Here is a 20,944-nt window from a genome sequence, read left to right as displayed (position 1 = left end):
AGGTTGAAGAAATGAAGCCTTGGACTTAAAAAAACGAATGAATATACAAATCATATGTAGACCACCATGTGTAAAACAGACAGCTAGTGGGAAGCTCCTGTACAGCACGGGAGCTCAGCTTGGTGTTCGGTGATAACCTGGAGGGGTGGAACAGGGTCGGTGGGAAGGAGACTCAGGAGGGAGGGGATATATGTATACCGACAGCTGATTCAGGGCTTCCCAGGTAGTGCTAGTGGTAAAGAACTCTCCTGCCAATGAAGGAGACATAAGAGATGCAGGTTTGATCCCTGGGTCAGGAAGATCCCCTGGAGGAGGGCATGGCAACCCACTCCAGTATTCTTGCCTGGAGAATCCCATGGACAGAGCCTGGCGGGCTACAGTCCATGGGGTTGCAAAGAGTCAGACATGACTGAAACGACTTAGCATGCACATTATTGTACAGCAGAAACTAACACATCATTGTAAGGTAACTATACTCTAGTTAAAAAAAGAAACCCCGTAATATCCACAGAAAACGTACTCGGAGCTCTCTCTTTTCTCCTTCTCTAGGCTGTACTCCGTTTCACCATGGCCTCCCTCGCTGCAGCAGACGCGACTTTTGCTTCAACCTGTTCAGAGAGATGGACAGCAGTCAAGGGGGTGAAAACGTGTTCTTTTCCTCTCTGAGCCTCTTCACTGCCCTGGCCCTGGTTCGTTTGGGTGCGAGGGGTGACTGTGCTTCTCAGATTGATAAGGTCAGTCTTGATTGCATCACCAACCACGACTTTTGTAATTGATCATCAGGGCAAACAGTTTTTCCCAAGAGAATATTGCACTGCAATGGTCTCATGTAAAGGAAGACCTCTCAGTGGACCCCGTCCAGGGGAGGAAAGAATGCAGCTTGCAACCCCTGCTCTTTAAGCTGGAACCTTTCCAGAACTGCAGCTTTGATACTGTGCCTTAGTGTGGGTTTCAAAGTGTGTTTCCCATGCCAGCTTCACCTGGAGATCTCAGGAGGAATGTGGAATCTTCGGATTCAGACCTACTGAACCAGAAACTAGGGGATGGGGCCTCGCTTGAGCTCTGATGGACGTTCCAGGCGCACATGAAAGGAGAGAGCCTCAGCCTGAGTGATGGCAGCTCAGTGGCAAAGACCCTGCTGCCAATGCAGGAGATGCAAGAGACCCGGTTCAATCCCTGGGTCGGGAAGATCCTCTGGAGAAGGGAATGGCAACCCACTCCAGTGTTCTTGCCTGGAAAATCCCATGGAAAGAGGATCCTGGTAGGCTACAGTCCATGGGGTCACAAGGAGTCAGACAGGGCTGAGCATGCACGCACACCTGAGTAATATGGATGAGAAGGAAGAGCTAGAAAGAAACGCCAGTGAAGTCCTAGCTTAGGCACGGTGACCTGCCCCAAATGACATAATAGTGCAGCCTGGATGATCACAGCCCACCAGGATGCTTGTCACATTGTCGCCAGCATCACCTTCCCCACCACATTTAGAAACAGCTTATTAATTCACTCCTGCCCACTACCCTGAGCGAGACTGCCGGGAGGCAAAAAGCTCATGGTTTCTCTCCCTTCTCTCAGGAATTTGCCATTGAAATTCAGTGGGTCAGCAGCAGGTGAGATACCAGGGCCCAGGTGCATGTTGAAACTTCGATGCCCAACCTTCTGCCCACCGACCCCTCCCATTATTTTAGTTCATAAACCAGTGCAAGAGGGAAAGGATCCCTGCTGTGACCTCTCACACTTAAGTGCAAGAGAGACAGGATCCCTGCTGTGACCTCTCACACTTAAGTACGTGTTGAGGGCTATTTGTGCAGTCAGGCAAGCTGGAAAGACTTGTTTCGCTCTCTGGACTGCTCCACCAGTAACTGATGCTAGGGAATAACAACAGACTCTAAGAATGCTGCTGTCCCAGAGCTGGAGTGGTTCCTAACTGGTGCGCTGAGCACCTCATGCTAATGCAATGATAACAACAGCCAGCTGGGAACTCCATCAGGGTCAGGCTCCGGGATAAGCTCTTCGCGTATCTTATTTGATGCTCACAGTAACCCTGGAGTTGGCATCATTTCCCGGGTTTTATGCAGGGGTTGTCACATCATCTCTGTGCTAGTAAACTCAGGAAGGTCTTATTCTAAAGCAGAGTTTCTCAACCTTGGCTCTACTGACCTTCTGGGTCGGAGAATTCTTTGTTGTGAGGGGCTGTTCTGCGCTTTGCAGGAGGTTTTGCAGCACCCCCGGCCCTTTCCTTTTGGACGTCATCCGCACACCTCTCCCCCATCGTGAAAATAAAACGTGTCCCTGCTGCTGCTGCTGCTGCTAAGTTGCTTCAGTCGTGTCCGACTCTGTGCGACCCCATAGACGGCAGCCCACCAGGCTCCCCCGTCCCTGGGATCCTCCAGGCAAGAACACTGGAGGGGGTTGCCATTTCCTTCCCCAGTGCGTGAAAGTGAAAAGTGAAAGTGAAGTCGCTCAGTCGTGTCTGACTCTTAGTGATCCCATGGACTGCAGCCTACCAGGCTCCTCTGCCCATGGGATTTTCCAGGCAAGAGTGCTGGAGTGGGTGCCATTGCCTTCTCCCATAAGCTTTGCTGCTGCTACTGCTGCTAAGTCGCTTCAGTCGTGTCCGACTCTGTGCGATCCTGTAGACGGCAGCCCACCAGGCTCCCCCATCCCTGGGATTCTCCAGGCAAGAACACTGGAGGGGGTTGCCATTTCCTTCTCCAATGCATGAAAGTGAAAAGTGAAAGTGAAGTCGCTCAGTCCCTCTTAGAGACCCCATGGACTGCAGCCCACCAGGCTCCTCCGCCCATGGGATTTTCCAGACAAGAGTACTGGAGTGGGTGCCATAAAAAGTGTCCCTAGACACCACCAAATATCCCCAAGAGGAGGAGCCCTAAAGTCAGCAAACTGAAAGGTAGCTCAAAGTACATTACCATAAAGCTTCACTTATCTTGAAGTCAATATTTTAATAAATACAGGTATTGGCTTTGGAAAAATCAATCTAACAACTAATAAAAAAAGATTTCCATTCATTATTTAAAAAACATAATGTTTCAGAAGCAAGTGAGTCTGTTTCTGGTACATCCACATATTCTCAAATAGCCGATCTATCCAATGGTGACCTTGGGGAATTTTTTTTAAAGACAGCTACAGGAAATTTAAAAAGTTAGTCTGACAGAAATTTTGGTCAAAAAGAAGAGAAGATTCCTTTCTCTTTGCTAAGCTTCAGTTAATTAAGTTAATTACTAGGTTGTTTTTATGAGGTAGTGAGTCAAAGGTTTAGAACTCAGAGGAGCAGACACCATTCAAAATGTTTTTCCACAAAACCATATATATTTTACTAAAGATAGCATTACATAACAATCAATATGACTTTCAGAATTTTCTCAGCCTTCTCTTGGTTAAATCTTTCTCAAAGATGATAGAAATGGACCCTCCAACTTCCAGGGCTTATTTTAGAAAGGAAATATGCAACGGGGCCGCCCAAGTTCAAGTTCAGTGAACAAAAGCTGGCTAGAGCTTCTTTCCATCTCGTACTGAGGTGACTGACTATACAGACTTCCTTTGCAACTTTTCCTTTTACAGTTCTGGGGGTGCTGAGAGGTAAGCTTTTACCACGAATGTCACAAATCAGTCAGAACTGGAAAAACAACTCTTGGTGACCCCATGCGCTGCAACCCACCAGTACCTCTGTACCTGGGGATTCTCCAGGCAAGAACACTGGAGTGGTCGCCTTTCCCTTCTCCAGGGGATCTTCTCAACCCAGAGATCGAACCCAGGTCTCCTGCACTGCAGGCAGATTCGTTACCATCTGAGCCACCAGGGAAGCCCTATAATAACATAATCCAAGTAATAAAACTCATTCTTTTGTTTCCTCCTCTGGTAATTACAAAATAAACTCCATGGGAAGGAGGGTCCTTGTTGAACCTTCCTTTCTTAGTGACAAATTAGCAATTTCTTTTGAGATTTTTTTGTTTGAGGTGGACCTTTTGTGAAGTCTTTACTGAGTGTGTTACAATATTGCTTCTATTTTATGTGTTTTGGCCACACACGAGGCATGTGGGGTTGTAGTTTCCTGACCAGGGGTGGAATCTGCAGCTCCCACATTGGAAGGGGGTGCCTTAACCATTGGACATTCAGGGAAGTCTCTTAAATTGGTAATTTCAGTGTTCTGTCAATGAATCACAGTCACAGTGAAACTGACCACAAAACTATGAGGCAGAATTACGAACCCTGGAATATTCTAGTCAACTGGATCAGCTGGGAAGAGGTAACCACAATATCCTTGAAGGCCCTGAAGGATGAGAAAGGGTGTTGATGCTCTTCCTGCCCCACAACTGCCTAGAACTAGGGGAAAAATGACACCCAGGCTTCCAGGCATAGTCCTTGATGTCTGCAAAGACCCCATTTGTGAATAGAACTAATGTGTATATCAAATTTGCCTTGTAGACTTTGCCTTCTCTCTCATTCCATCTCATAGTATCATCCTAGATTGAGGATGTAGAAATTGAGGTTAGGTTCCAATTCTTTGTGGCATTTTAAGACTAACAATGATACTAGTAGCCTTTATAAGTTTTCATATCCCTTTCTGAGCAGTTCCATTCTCCCCAAGCCAATATGATGGTGCTATAATTAGGGGTCTGAGGCTTTGAAGTAGAAATCCCTCACAGAGGCCCTGATAGCAACATTGGTTTAGTTAAATTCCCATACGTGTCTCTTTACCCTGCATCAGAACAGACCTTCCAACCTTCTCCCTACTCCAACTCCTCACACACAAACAAAGCCCGAAAGGTCCCTCTAGGCAAAGCTACATCTTTCTACAGAAAATTCAACCAATGAGATTCGGAGAGTCACAAACTGAGACAATAGAACAAATCCACCATTGCCTGGCAGTTATTTAGATCTTTCAGACGATTGGTCGGGGGAATATAAGATAAATGCTGCTCCGCGCACTGCCCACCCGTGCCGAGGAGGCAGGATGCACTCAGTCTGTCCCAGACAGCTGCACGAGTGATTGTCACACGCATGGCACATTTTATTACTTCCTATTAATGGAGTTGTTTTGCATTTCAGATCCCAGAGACAGAGGGCCTGGAAAAAGGCAGATAAAGTGTAGTAAGAAATCAAGATGGGCATAGGAACAATTATTAGAATAATGGGGTTATTGAGAGCCATGCTGAAAAAGGAAACCCCAAACTGCTTAATTTCAAGTAATTTTTTTTGTTTGTTTAGTCACTCAGTCATGTCCAACTCTTTGTCACTCCATGGACTGTAGCCTGCCAGGCTCTTCTGTCCATGGGATTTCCCAAGCAAGAATATTGGAGTGGGTTGCCATTTCCTTCTCCAAGGGATTTTCCAACTCAGGGATCAAACCCATGGCAGGAAGATTCTTTACCACTGAGCCACCAGGGAAGCCTCTCAAATAATTGCAGGATCAAAAATTATATCTAGCAAATCCCAATTTTGCTTCCTATTTAATATTTGCTAGATACTCAATAACTAGTTTTCCTTTTTATGTTTTTATAATGTCTTAAAATTATTTATTAATTGGTGGCACCAGGCTTTAGTTGTGGCACTCGGGATCTAGTTCCTTGACCAGGAATCAAGCCTGGACCCCTGGCACTGGAGGTAGAGAGTCTTAGCCACTGGACCACCAGGGAAGCCTCTTGCTTTTATGTCTTGGTGTATATGTAGTTAACCCCAATCTTGCCTCCTGTTTCATTAAACAAAGTTTTCTTTTTTTTTATGAGACTATTTTTGATTCTGGTTCAGGTTTAATCAGTGAGTGATTATTAAATTGATCCCCAAGAATGAGCAAACCAAAATTATTAGACATATTTCACTTTGTAGCCATTGATTTATGAATTCTCCCAGTTTGTGATACTTTCCCCAATGAATAGTCTTGTTCTAAACACATCAATAGGACAGTTGCACAGTTCATTGCCGCCCTATGTGCTAACAAACAAACTCACAAACACAGCCACCAGCAGTGACATCTCCACTTTATTTTTTATTAGTTCTCTTCCTGTTTGCCACTACTTGCTGACTGCTTTCCTTGTTGCCTGTTTACAGGTGCTTCACTTTAATACCTTCTCAAGACATGGAAACTCTTCTGATACTCAGGTAAAGACAATATGTTCTTCTAGAGAAAGAGACTGTAAGACTCAATTTAGAAAAATCCCCATCTCACTAATATATTTCTATTTTCTCTCCCCTTTAAAGCAAAGGATCATGTCTGTTTCAGATTTCTGTATTGTGGGTATTCCAGATACAATTTTTGATAATTTACTTGTAAATTATCAAGTAAGCCAATATTTTACTTACATGTTAGCTAAAATTTGGCAAGATAGCATGGAACTAAATGTTTGCGTTTTATGCTTTGATATTCACAGTCAACTTACATTGGTAAAATGAATTATTTAGTACATGCATTAGACAAATTCATTATCTTCTGTTAATAGTTTTATTTTAAGGTTATTTATTTATTTCACTAACTCCTTTAATTAACTTTGATCACAGACACTATTTTGAGAAAAAGGGTGAAAATTTTACATGTATGTGACATTGTTTCCTGCTTTAATAAGCATCATTGCTTTTAAATTCTTTTATGATAATATTATACGTGTTTTATTTCATGTGTAAAAAGAGTAGACATATCTTTGCAGCCCAAGAATAATTTTTTATAAATCTTTTTAACAGCAGCCAGGACTCCAATCTCAACTGAAAAGAGTTCTGTCTGATATAAACACATCCCACAAGGATTATGACCTCAGCATTGCCAATGGACTTTTTGCAGAAAAAGTATTTGATATTCGGAAGGTAAGTGCAGGCTCCTATGTTAGATGGTTATTTCTGTTATGAACCTGAGTCTTGCCCAATTTATCATATGAATAAAGGCTTGCGCCTTTCCATGGGGCCATACCAAGGTGATATATTGTTTTCCTGTCACTATTAATTAGGTTCCCAGATGCCTTCTCAATATTATCACTTTATTTCCAAAGTACAGCTTTTCTTCACCTGAGTGAACACATATTCAGGGTCACTAGATTGACATGCTCCAAGACAGAGAAAGCTTGTCCACTGGCAGTGATGTGGAGTTAGAATTGGGGTGGGAGGAGCAGACAGTGCATTTAGGGTTGTCTATGGGCAGCAGAGAAAAAGCCTATTCACTTTTCCTTTGAGTTTTCTGTCTTCTAGGACAGTTCTTCATCCCCAGTGCCTTCACCTCCCTTTTTTTTTTTTTTCTCAGCTATGCCCTTCCATCTCTCCTGCCAGCAGTTACTTATCTTTTCAATAAGATCACTTATAAAAGGGGGCTTCCCCAATGGCTCAGCTTGGAAGGAATCCACTTGCAATGCAGGAGACACAGGAGACATGAGTTCAATCTCTGGGTCAGGAAGATCCCCAGAGTAGGGAATGGCTACCCACTGCAATTTTCTTACCTAATCCTATGGACAGTGGAGTCTGGTGGCTACAGACATGGTGTTGCAAAGAGTTGGGCATGACTGAGCATGTGGCACACACTTATAAAAGAGTTCTTGGTAAGAGACATAGTAAGGCTGGCCAGTGGTAGAATTGCAGCTAAGACTCAACACAGGAGGTGAATAACTTGAGGCCAGTAGACTGATTTCCCTCATCATGGAATTCTCCTCATTCAAAGACCAGCAAGTCCTAGAACGCACTCTTGCATGCTGGTATGCCTGACCCATCATTGCTATGACAACCAGAAGCTGGTAGTATTGTTTAAGCAGACACAGTGGCCGCGATTCTCTGGGGGAAGTCTGTTCTCCCTTTTAATTCTCCACGTCTCACACAACTATAAAACTCCACTCCGTGACGTCTCTGGGCTGGTCTCCGCTGGCATCTTTTCCAGCTCTCTGTGTTCCGCCCAGTCATTAATGCTTTGTCTGTCTGTCACCCACTCAGATTCTTTGCCCTTTCCAGCACCACTCCCGAATTGTTTGGCAACCTGTCAATTATGAAGCATTAGGTCACTTTGCTTTTAATCCTCCCAAAGGTATCCTACACAAGTTTTACAGGGGCCACCATGATGTTCAGCCACGGTTTGAGTCTCAATTCCACAGATGCTGTTATCTTCCTGAGGGACCCTCAGCCGTAGCCTGGATGTTGATGAGTCTATCATGGTGCTATTTATAGCATCTTGTTTTTTGTGTTCCTTTTTCTGACTCTCCTTGCAATGCACCCAGAAGCACAGTAAAGGTGAGGTCTAATCAAGATCTTCGAAAACAAGGCAGCTGTTTTTTTTTTTTTTTTTCTCCCAAACATTTATAAGTATAATAAGTTATTCTAAAAACTACTTTTGATTTAAATGTACCTATCATCAAATTTCAATCAGATAGATCAGTACAAAGATAGATAATCTCCAAGCTGCTTACATTTCTTCTTATAACACTTTTTAACTCACATTTGAGTATGGGTTCAAATAAGAGGATACATATTCTACTAGAATTGATAAAGATAATAATATGTAAATAGTCTCGGTGTATGGTATTATATGAAAGTATGGTATTATAGAAGACTCAACCACTATCTCTGACCCCATGTTCCCCCTCCTCCCCCAATCCTTGCTAAATGTGCCTTGGTTAGGACCGCTGTATATGTTATTCCATACCTGATTCTGCCACTGTTTTGAATAAACTCAGTGTCCCTATGGAAGATTCCGCTTCCACAGTTTCCTGACCTTCTCTCTACACCACTATAGATACCTGAGCCACACCCTGCAACTCATCAACGACCTGAAGTCTACAGCTCCGGTTTTCCAGTGTGGTCACAGCACCGCGTGCGTCTCATTCTTTCATCACTGCTCCACCTGTTCTTCAGCTGCACTGAGTCATTCATTCTCTTGATCTCTCGACTTTCTCTCAGCGTATCAGCTCTCTCCTTGCCTAGCTTTATTCCTACACTGAACTGCTCTCAGCCATTCCTTCCCCATTCTCTTCCCCCAACAAAGCCCTGAGTCGGGAGCAGCGCCGTGACTTCACTCACAGTTGTGCCTGGGCTACAGGGGAATGCTTGCGGGAAGCCTGGAGGTGTGCAGTTACCACCACGGCGTGGCGGTCTCCCTGCCGTCCCGGTCAGACGTTCTTCGTGGGTCCAACAGCCAGCTTTGGTGTTTCATTCCTGACGGCAGTTTCTGAAAACTCTCCTACTTCTCTCAGATTCCCAACAGCCCCTTACTACCACCACCACTTTCAACTGAAGGTCTTGTCTTGACAAAGAAAATAGAGGCGGGATTCATATCCCAACCCATTTGCTGATCTTTCCCCCTCTTTCCATCAATTTCAGAGGGAACAGTTTTCCTAAACGGTCAATTCCTCCACTGCTTTCTTGCCTCCTACTTCTTCCTTGGTGTTATCTTTCCAACAATATTCTTTATTGGGCTTTTACTAACCTACTTTCTTCTTTCTCATAGCATATAAATGTATGTACAAGGTACCTTTTTTCTAAAGTTTTTTTTTTTTTTTAAGCTGCTTAATGATTCTCCTTCCCATCTTATTGTTTCTCAGACTGAAAATGTAAGCTTGAAAAATCCAGCTTAATGAAAGAGTAATATGTATTCTCGGAGTCCATTTGCCCCCCTTTTACTCCTCAATCCACTGCAATCCGGCTTCTATGTTAAATGCTCCCCTGAAATCCTTTTTTATGAAGTTGACTGCTGCCTTCCATGTAGACACCTAAGCTATGAACACTTTGCAGTTTTTATCTTATCTGCCTCTTCATAGTATTCAACATGAATGATGTTCCCTGAAACCTTCCCCTCTCATTGTTTTTATGGTATTGATTTCTCCTGGTTTTCTATTCAGTCTCTTTGTTTCATCTCAGTCTCTTTTGTTTATATTCGTTCCTCCAGGCATCCCTAAAACACTAGTGTTCTTTAAACTTTCTGTCCTCAGCCATCTTCCATTTTCAGTTAACTTTCTTACCCAAGGAGAGATCACGTGTTCAAAACGTGTGTAGTTCTTTAGCCTTGTTCTCCCTGCCTCTGTACGCTCTGTGGCTGTACCTGCCTCCTGCCAGTCCTCAGGCGGGCACCTCCAGACTCTCATGTACCACCCTTCCTGTCCTCTGACTTCTCTTTCTTCTGTGTTCTCTCTCAGTGAATTTTCCACCAAGTATTTGGGTCAAATTTGTCTTCTCCTTTTCCCTAAGCTTCACAGTCCATTAGTGAAGAAGACTTATTAGGTCTTCCTTCTACTTTTCAAAAGAAAAGCTATATTGAAATAATCTGAAACTTACAGAAAAGTTGCAAGTATTATAGAGAAGAAAAAATTTTTTTCCTGAACCACTGGAAATCCCTAATCATATTTGAAGTCTTTGGTGTAATCCTACAAACAGTGAGATTCTCCTACATAACCACAGTGCAACCACCATAACCAGGAAATTCACACTGTTAGATCATTACCAGCTAATCTTTAGATCCTTTTACATCTAATCAATCATCATTACATCATCCCATAGCAAAATAATTTACTTCAGAATCGTGCATTGTGTTTTGTTGGTATGTATCTTTAGTATCTTTCAATTTGGAACAGTTCCCTAGCCTTTTTTTTGACTTTAAGGATCTTGACACTTTCAATGATTATTCATAATGTCCAGTTTTAGACTAGTTATATTTTAGAATGTCCTTCAGTGTGATTTGTTTGATGTTTCTTCATAATTAGAGTCATATTTTTTCCAGCTGTATTGAGACATAATTAACATATAACACTGTGTAAATCTAAGGTGTACAAAATGTCAATTTGATACTCTTATATGTCGTAAAAGTCTTCCCTGGTGCTCAGACGGTAAAGAAACTGCCTGCAATGTGGAAGACCGGGATTTGATCCCTGGGTCAGGAAGATCCTCTGGAGAAAGGAATGGCAACCCACTCCAGTATTCTTGCCTGGAGAATCCCATGGATAGAGGAGCCTGAAGGGCTACAGTCCATGGGGTTGCAAAGAGTTGGACATGACTGAGAAGCTAACACACATATGTTGCAAAATGGTGATCACCCTTTCTTTAGATCACTCCTCCATCTGATTTGATAGAAAACATCACGGGTATTGCTTTATTTTCATCATATTATCCTTATTGCCCCGGGCAGGATTTTGATTAATCCTATTGCTGACAGTGTTATCTTTGATCACTTGATTAAGGTGGTATCTGCTAGGTTTCTTGAACAGTTTTTCAGTAGGAAGAGAATGACACAAACAAGGGGCAAGAGGTAGGAGGCCCCTGAAATAGTCATGGTGGAAAGAGTGGTGAAGTTAAGGGGTGGTATCAGCCACAAGCCCTGCTGATCTCCCCCAGTGCATTTCAGTGTGCTTGCTCTGCAATTTGACTTCAAGTTCCCCAGTCCTCCCTCCCAGCCTATTTCTTCACCTTTGATGCAGGACGTAGTCCTTGAGTAAGGTAGTGGAAATGAGGGGACAATTTCAAATATATATCTCTTATGGTGCTTAGTTGGTGGTGATTTGTAAGTACAAAAGCTGTGTTTATTACTTATAGAGCTGTGTATCATTTATGTTTACAGGACTACATTGAGTGTGCTGAGAAATTATATAATGCCAAAGTGGAAAGAGCTGACTTTACAAATGATGTGGAAGATACCAGATATAAAATCAACAAATGGATTGAAGATGAGACCCATGGTGAGTGCAATGCCCTGTTTATCTGCAAGATTGTCAGTTATATGTGAATATCGAGAACTCCCAATTTTAAAGTTGGGAGTCTTTTGTACATATGAGAAACTGCTCCTGCTTACCAGAAGTAATGATTGCTGTTATTTAAAATTGCTCTAGTTGTTGTCCAGGGAATTCCTAGTTGGCACAATGGTAAAGAATTCACCTGCCAATGCAGGAGACACAGGTTAGATCCCTGGGCTGGGAAGATCCCCTGGAGGAGGAGATGGCAACTCACTCCAGCATTCTTGCCAGGAAAATCCCATGAACAGTGGAGCCTGGTGGGCTACAGTCCATGGGTGACAAAGAGTCGGACACGACTGAGCGTACACACACATAGTTTTTATGACTCTCTGTCAAAAAAATAAACTTAATTTTAAATTCTCTTCATTTTCAGAATTGTATATCTGGCAATGGTGGTTCCTTCCACAAAAAAGCATATTTCTTTATTGACAAGTCTCTTTCTAACTGAAAATGAAGTTCCAGCTAATGGTCTGGTTTAGTACAAAACAAATAAAGAAATCTATTTATTGTTTCCTTAGTCAATGATTTCAAAGCTTGTCATTTCTTTACCTAAGCAATGGCCTTGATTTATACTCTGAACAATATATACATATTTGCTGTTTGTTTCTGTTTCAAAAATATGAGACGTGTAAGTTGCTCCTTTAAGTGCAAACATTCAAAGGCATATAATTATTCCAGGAAACAAGAATACAGTGGCTCAGTTTTGCTTTTGCTCACTCATCATCATCACTTCACTAGAGTTAATTTGACCATTAGCCACCATGTATTTCAAATATACTCTTCATAAATCAAAAACTATGCAACTACTTTTCTAATGCTGTTCAGTCGCTCAGTTGTGTCCGGCTCTTTGCCACCCTAAAGCACGCCAGGCCTCCCTGTCCTTCACCATCTCCTGGAGTTTGCTCAAATTCATGTCCTTTGGGTTGGTGATGCCATCCCACCATCTCATCCTCTGTCGTCCCCTTTCCTCCTGCCTTCCATTTAGTGTTAAAGTATTTTGGTGTATCAGATTACTAGTACCTTTCTTTATTTGGAGCAGTAACTTATTTCCCTTTTTTCCTTTCTCATGCAAATCTATGTATAATTATTCTCACTGTGATGAGGGCATGGACTCAATACTTATTTGGAGGAACACTTCAAAATGATGCCAATATTCCAATAAACCTACCCTGGTCTTATTAGGTTTTATTCCTCCTCCTCCCCGCTCCCTCCACCCCTCTTCAATCCTATGCACACTGCCAGAGTCATCCTTTAGAAAGGCAAATCTGATCCATCACGACCATGTCCTTTTTTGTGTTTTAGTGAATCCTGAACAATGCTTTTCCATCGCCTTCAAGATAATAAAAAATTCTTATCAGACTTTCCAGGCTCAATTATCTGGCTCCTGCCACCAGCCTTTCCAATCTTACTCTTCCTATTGAATCAGAATAAGTTAGGATTTCCCCAAATACAGTCAGCTCTTCGAAGCTTTCAAGTTTTGAATAAAGAGTCCCAACTTTATGGAAATTCTCCCTGGCCCTCACCTTGCCCTCAGCTCAAGCAGGTGGCCTGGCCATAGACACTGTGTTCCCACCCCACGCTGAGCACAGGGCTGTGACCCCAGGATGCTGCAACTGCATTAAGGTGGTGCCCCCACTGCACTGGACTTGTTAATATAGGTTCACAGGGTCAACACACAGCGAAGCCAAACAAACTGAACCATCAGTTTGGAGCAGAGAAGGTTCACTGCAGGATCAGCCAGTGGTCTATGCGGTGGACCCCAAAGCCCCGAGCTCCTGGAAGAGTTTCAGCAAAGCATTTTTAAAAGCCAGGGGAGGCGGGGAGTTGCAGAGTGGTGATCAGCTCATGAAGAATTTTCTGGCTGTTGCTGAGGCACCAGGGTGGTGTCGCAGAGGTTCATATTCTCAGGCCTTAGGCTCCAAGAGGCCTGAGGCTATGGGCTCCTGTGTTAGGCACTTAACATCCTCCAGGGAGGTTTTTACATCCGCAAGACAACTCAGGAAATGTGGGCATGCTAAGTCCCTTCAGTTGTGTCTGACTCTTTATGATCCCATGGATGGTAGTCCACCAGGATCCTCTATCCATGGAATTCTCCAGGCAAGAATACTGGAGTGGGTTGCCATTTCCTCCTCCAGGGGATCTTCCCAACCCAGAGACTGAACCTGGCTCTCCTGCATTGCTGGCAGAGTCTTCACCATCTGAGCCACCGGGGAAACCCATTATATTCCTGAGTCTCCTGCTTCTCTTATATTGGCAGGCAAATTCTTTACCACTAGTGCCACCAGCAAATGTGTATCAAATACTATTATCCAGGCACTTCAGGAGAAGGCAGTGGCACCCCACTCCAGTACTCTTGCCTGGAAAATCCCATGGATGGAGGAGCCTGGTGGGCTGCAGTCCATGGGGTCGCTAAGAGTCGGACACGACTGAGCGACTTCACTTTCACTTTTCACTTTCATGCATTGGAGAAGGAAATGGCAACTCACTCCAGTGTTCTTGCCTGGAGAATCCCAGGGATGGGGGAGCCTGGTGGGCTGCCATTTATGGGGTCGCACAGAGTCAGACACGACTGAAACGACTTAGCAGCAGCAGTAGCAGCAGGCACTTCAGAGAGGAGCTAAAGAAGAGGTTATGGGGGAAGGTCTGCCCAGGGAAGACCCCATAGGATCCTGTTCAGTATCTAGAATAGTGCAAGGCATTTAGCAAAAATTTCATGAACATGGAATGTAGAAATTAGCCCATTCAATGAAATGGCCTTAAACTATACTTGGAATGCTATGGCCTCAAATAAATGAAGGCAGTTTGGTGTCTACGAGTAGGGAAGGTCTCTGAGCATTGTCTTCTTGGGTCAGAATCCTGTTTTATGTGACTTTGTACAAATTACTTTTCTATGCCCTAGATTTCTCAACAGGCAACAGAAATAATAATAGTGCCTTTCCTACAGGGATTTTGTGAGAATTAAACCAAATATTGCACATAAAGCATTGCACATGGAAAGTGCTGGACAAAGTAATTGATCACAGATTATTACTAATATCATGATCATTTTAATTATGTGATAAGAAAAATATTCATCTTGTCTTTAGCTTTTTAAAATTTACATTTTTTCCCTCAATTTTTCAAAAGGCAAAATCAGGGATGTCTTTCATGAAGGTACCATAAGCTCATCTGCTGTGATGGTGCTGGTGAATGCCGTGTACTTCAAAGGCAAGTGGGAGTCAGCCTTCACCAAGAACCAGACCCAAAGTTGCCATTTCAGGTCTCCCAAGGTATGGAATTCTGTTTAATTTAGGAAGATTTTTGCCAATAATATGCCTTTACAGGGCTTCCCTAGTGACTCAGACAGTAAAGAAACCACCTGCATGTAGGAGACCTAGGTTCAATCCCTGGGTTGGGAAGATCCCCTGGAGAAGGGCACAGCAACCCACTCCAGTATTCTTGCCTGGACAATCCCACAGACAGAGGAGCCTGGCGGGCTACAGTCCATGGAGTCACAAAGAGTCAGACATGACTGAGAGACTAATACTTTCACTTTCACACAGTAATCTTAGTATAGTAGAAACATCAAAGACTTTGTAGTCAGACATGCCACGTTAGGGTTCTTACCTTGCTTCATAGGAATTGCCTTGTCTTAGCACATGAACCTTAAAACCATAGTCTTTCTCACAAGTAAAACCAAGTGATTCCATTAGTTCACCTAGAACATTGCTTTCAATACTTTGGTCACCTGATGCGAAGAGCTGACTCATTGGAAAAGACCCTGATGCTGGGAAAGATTGAGGGCAGGAGAAGAGGATTACAGAGGATGAGATGGTTAGATATCATCACCAACTCAATGGACATAAATCTGAGCAAACTCTGGAGATAAAGAGGGACAGGGAAGCCTGGAGTGTGGCATTTCATGATGTACAAAGAGTCAGACACGACTTTGTGACTGAACAACAACAACAAATTCCTTTCAATCCTCAGTTTTTCATGTTGAAGCATAGAAATTCAGATTTAACGTTTAAACATAGTTTTATTTTTAAGTGGAAAATGCTATTGAAACGTTCTTTCTGCATCTTTCCACATCAGAAGTTTTAGACACAGGAGTGCTGAGAGCTCCTGGAAATCAAAGATGACTGATAAGTGAGGAGATGCGCAGTAAGAGGTTGTCTAGCAGGCCGTGTCTGTGGGGAGAGGAGCGCTTTGGGTGGAAGGAGAAGAAACTTGAGCACAGAGTAGATCAGACTCCAGAAGGACTTGGAGTTTGGTGGCCTTTAGCACCCGCATGGAGGGCGGCCAGCCCTGCTGTGTGTCCCTAACTGCAGGGTCCTAAGGAGAGCCCAACTCGGGAGCAAGTCTATAATGTAGGTGCCTCTATGAGAACACAGAGAGGGGCATAGAAGTATTTTGAAAATCCTAAGTGAAAAAACTGAAACCTATTAACTCCTAATAAACCATAACTCTGTCTGATAGAGATGTTAGCTGTGTAATTGCAAAATGAAGCATATTAGACAGTCCCAGAATTGTAATGGGGCTTCCCAGGTGGGGCTAGTGGTAAAGAATCCACCTGCCAATGCAGGAGATGCAGGAGACTCAGGTTTGATACCTGGGTAGGGAAGATCCCCTGGAGGAGAGCATGGCAATCCACACCAGTATTCTTGCCTGGAAAATTCCATGGACAGAGGAGCCTGGTGGATGGGGTTGCAAAGAGTTGGATGTGACCGAGTGCACACACACAGAATTTTAATCACTGGGGCTGACAGTGTTAATGGTATTTGGAAATGAGCTTTTATTCCCCATTCTTTCCTTCAACTCCTCTGGTAGACTGCATTTGTTAACTCATTTCCATGAATGAAAATGAAGCATGACTCTTTCCTGCAATGTCTGTGGGGTTTTGTTTGTTTGTATTTTGCTCCTAAATAATGGCTTATTTAAATAAATATGAGTATGTGCAAATAAAATATCTGTAAGTATTAACATAAAGTATAATAACATCGTTTAAAATAATCTTCGTGACTATATCCCTTATAATAGAGCTCTAATATATAGCTTATAATATAATACGCTGTAGAATCTATATCACTTGACAGCTTTGGTTCCATCCAAAATTGGTGAAATCACCCTTTTGTTAAGAAGTCTGGTTTCCATCTTTCTCCAGCATAACTCCGCTGTGGGAATCTTCCCTGCCCTAGCTTGGAAATGAGACTTGGCCGCTCAGCCCCCACGGCTCCAGACTCAGTGAGAAGGCACCAGCCTGTCTCACTAGGAAGGCGCCTTCTTCCTTTACTGCATCGTGGGTGCTCTTTCTGGGGTTTGGATTCTTTGTCAAAAAGGACAACCTTTCTGGAGGAAGAAGAGCCCATAATTGAAGCGTAAAATTTATCTGTCCTCCTCTGTAGGATATTCTTTCATAAAGGGAGATTTTATAGAAATACTGAAAAACTTGCAGGATCACAATATCTTTTAGGAAAAGAGTTTATTATATCTCTATTATGTTTCTAAATCTAGAAGTGATATCCTAAAGATAAGAGATACTGTGTTTCCCTCAAGTTAATTTGTCAAATATTTCACAGGAATTAAAAAAAAAAGCTTTACAACACCCTATTATTAAACTGTAATTTTTATAACACTTGCCTGGATAATACTTCAGATAAGAAAAAAATCTATAGCAATCACTTGAAATTATAATGCTATTGAATAATTATTCATGACATGATATAGACATTTTCAGATAAAACACTAAATGCAAGGCAATGCTCCAAGTGTTAGCTACAGTAAGGCACACAATCTCGACAACAATCCTATGCAATAGAGGCTGTGTTTACCTCCATTACAGAGATGAGGTGTAGAGACATAGAGCAGTGAAGTAACTTTCCCAAGGTCACACAGTTGGTGAGTTTAAAACTCAGGTAGTTACTCTCAGAGTCTGGTTTCACTCGAGATGTGGGCCGGTAGGACCGCCACTGGCAGCAAGCTGGGGAAAACCCACTGGAAAGAAAAGCCTGAAGCACTGTTCCACTGCATTTGGTCCATACATGAAATAAGGAGGGCTTTAACTGTTTTTTTTAATGACTTGACTTTCAGTGTCCTGGGAAAGCAGTGGCCATGATGCATCAAGAACGGAAGTTCAATTTGTCTGTCATTAAAGATCCATCCATGCAGGTTCTTGAGCTCAGATATCATGGTGGTATAAGCATGTACATAATGCTGCCGGATAATGACCTGTCCCAGGTAAGTTACCACTGTTGATCTCATTGCTGGGGAATAGGAAGATGTCTAGGACCCTTGATTGTGTTCTCATCCATCAGCTTCAAGATTTCAGGTTGTCAGAATTAGTCACTCACCCATTTGTTCATTTACTAGTCCAAGATTTGTAAATAATGCTCATAAGAAAACTTTTCCCATTATAAATCTGGAATAATCTATGATCAATTCTCAGTGTTAAGGAGTTGGTGAGTTCAATTTGTGAGTCACTTTGGGGCAGCGTGTTGGAAAGATATATGTGGTCCCTCACTCTGTCACTAGGGGCTTCCCAGCTGGCTCAGTGGTAAAGAATCCACCTGTCAAGCAGGAGACATGGGTTCGATCTCTGGGTCCGGAAGGTCCCCTGGAGAAGGAAATGGCTACCCACTCCAGTGTTCTTGCCTGGAGAATTTCATGGACAGAGGAGCCTGGTGGGGTACAGTCCATGGGTTTGCAAAGTCGGACACGACAGGGCACACACACACGCGTGCACTATGTCACTGAGGGTCCAGGCTGTGCATCTTGGGCACATCTCCCTACATTGTCTTGAGTTGCAGTTGTCACACGTGTGCAGTAGCAGGGTCATTTGTATCCAAATCTTCCAGTGTGGGTGCCGCACTGGGGGATGCTGATCACACCAGCCCCGAGGCTACAGCTCTGGTCTCCTTGCTGTTGGCTACCTGGGGTCCCATTGGTTTACTTCTACAAGTTGCGCAAATGTTATTTTCCATGTCTTTCATGAGGCAGAAATGGTCAGGAAACACTGATTCAAATGACTGCTGAGTTCCTTTCTCCCTCTGATGATCTCTGATTCCCAAATTCCTTCACTTGCTCACTGTTCCACTTTGTCTATATATGTTAATATGTGGGCAGAGAACAGAAGTGCCCTGAAATGTCAATATAAATAAACCACACCTTGTCATAGCAGAGCAAATTAAACATATGATTCATTCAAGAGTACTTGAACCATTTGTTTTAATCATTTCCCATTTCCAGACTCCCCTGGCACCCTTCCACATACTTACAAGCAAATATCCAGGAGAGAATTGTTATGGAAAACCATATACCTCTGAGGCTATTGTTTCATCTGTTTCTTAACCATATGGTTCTAAATTGCCTTTTAACTATTTCTACAGATTGAAAACAAACTGACTTTTCAGAATCTAATGGACTGGACCAATCCAAGAAAAATGAAGGCTCAGTATGTCGAAGTGTTTCTACCTCAGTTCAAGATAGAGAAGAATTATGAAATCAAGCACTATTTAGAAGCCCTAGGGCTGACAGATATCTTTGATGAATCCAGAGCTGATCTCTCTGGTATAGCTGCAGGAGGCCGTCTGTATGTATCAAAGCTGATGCACAAGTCTTACATAGAGGTCACCGAGGAGGGCACAGAGGCCACCGCCGCCACAGGAAGCAACATTGTGGAAAAGCAGCTGCCCGAGCCCAGTGTGTTCCGAGCTGATCATCCATTCCTGTTTATAATCAAGAAGGGTGACAGCATCTTGTTCAGTGGCAAAGTCTCTTGCCCTTGAAACTACAACTGGTTTTTATTAGAATAGAAACAACACACCAAGGAACCACCGCAAGGAAATAGATTTAAGTTTAATTGGAAGCATGTGATGACTCCTTTCAGTTTACTTCCTTCTAACATTGATCAGCAGAAGATTTGGGTGATTTGACTTGACCTGGTTGATTGTCCTGATCTTGCTCTTAGCATTTCTACCACCATCAGGCCCGCCTCTTTCTAATTTCATCGTCTTTCTATCCACATTGATTTCTGCCAGTCTTCACCATAGCCACTTGCACAAAGATCTGGGTATACTATCTGGGAACTGTGGGATGCTCTACCTGTAATGTTAGAGTAGTAACGTAGAAGCAGCCCTAGGGATATTTTTTGAGACTATAGTTATCACAAGTATTCTAGTTTCATTGCAAATATCTAGGAAGTAGATCCAGCTGCTGGAAATAAGTGTCAAGGATAACTTTTCCTTGCTGAGCTAAGAAGACATCAGAATTTACTTTTAGTATATCTGATTTGAAATTAGTATCTAATCTAGATGCTAAAAATTATGGACTTGGCATTGGGAACCAACAAAATAGTTGGTCAATAATTTTGACTTGATATCTTTCAGCCTTTCCTTGATAGAGATTTGATGTGTACATAGTTTTTCAAATATTAGTGTCTTTTAACTTTTTCCAGTTGTTGTTTACAGCATGTTATTTCATATGCTGTATAGTTTTTTTTTCTCTATTTATCAGAATAAAAAAACACAAAATAATTATACCGTGTGATTGTTTTCCCTGGACGAATTGTGGGACTACCGGCACTGTTCTCTAGGCCAAGCAAGCAATTAAAAGAAAGAATGCTTTTTTAATATAAAACTGATTTGGTTAATGTTGCTGTTTTATTACACGTAAAAGTTACTTTTACAGATACTTACATAAGCAGATCATCTAATTTAAAATTAAATATTAGGATTTAAATTCATAAGGTTACACAATTTGCATATATTAACCCATAGTAATTTTATTGTTGAAAAACCTGACCACATTCATGTTCTTTGTGGAGATCTCCACTCAGGCCGACTCACAAAACACATCATGTCCACACATACTCATTTCCACCTCCATCCGTGGCTCCTTGAGAGCATTCTGTGTTCTGCTAAACACACACCAAACCTAAACAAAGGGATGATGTCTGAGGTGAGGGGAAGAGCATCCTTGGAGTTTCTATTTCTAAAGGAGCAGAAAGAAGCTTTTTCTCACAACTCTTAATAGAAAGGAGGAGAAATATCCTCATCACCTTCATTATCATCATAATCATAGCTTATTTACTTTACTTTTTTAAGACTTTTTTTGATGTGAACTATCTTTAAAGTCTTTATTGAATTTGTTACAATATTACTTCTGTTGTTTATGTTCTGGTTTTTTGGCCTTGAGGCATTTGGGATCTTAGTTTCCCAATCAGGGATCGAACAATCACCCCCCTACGCTGGAAGATAAAGTCTTAACCACTG

General features: G+C 42.5%; 1 protein-coding gene across 1 annotated transcript; it reads left to right on the top strand.

Annotated features, from left to right (window-relative positions):
• Positions 1-567: 567 nt before the first annotated feature.
• On the top strand, positions 568-19,459 carry SERPINB7 (serpin family B member 7). Its single transcript, XM_005904087.2, is given in 8 exon segments — positions 568-592; positions 595-734; positions 6,064-6,114; positions 6,694-6,810; positions 11,525-11,642; positions 14,823-14,965; positions 17,766-17,912; positions 19,061-19,459. Coding segments are annotated over 8 exon segments (1,140 nt in total).
• The last annotated feature ends 1,485 nt before the right edge of the window (positions 19,460-20,944 follow it).

This window comes from Bos mutus, unplaced genomic scaffold (genome assembly GCF_027580195.1).
Source record: "Bos mutus isolate GX-2022 unplaced genomic scaffold, NWIPB_WYAK_1.1 CTG230, whole genome shotgun sequence".
NCBI lineage: Eukaryota > Metazoa > Chordata > Mammalia > Artiodactyla > Bovidae > Bos > Bos mutus.
This window is presented reverse-complemented; position numbering and strand designations above follow the sequence as displayed.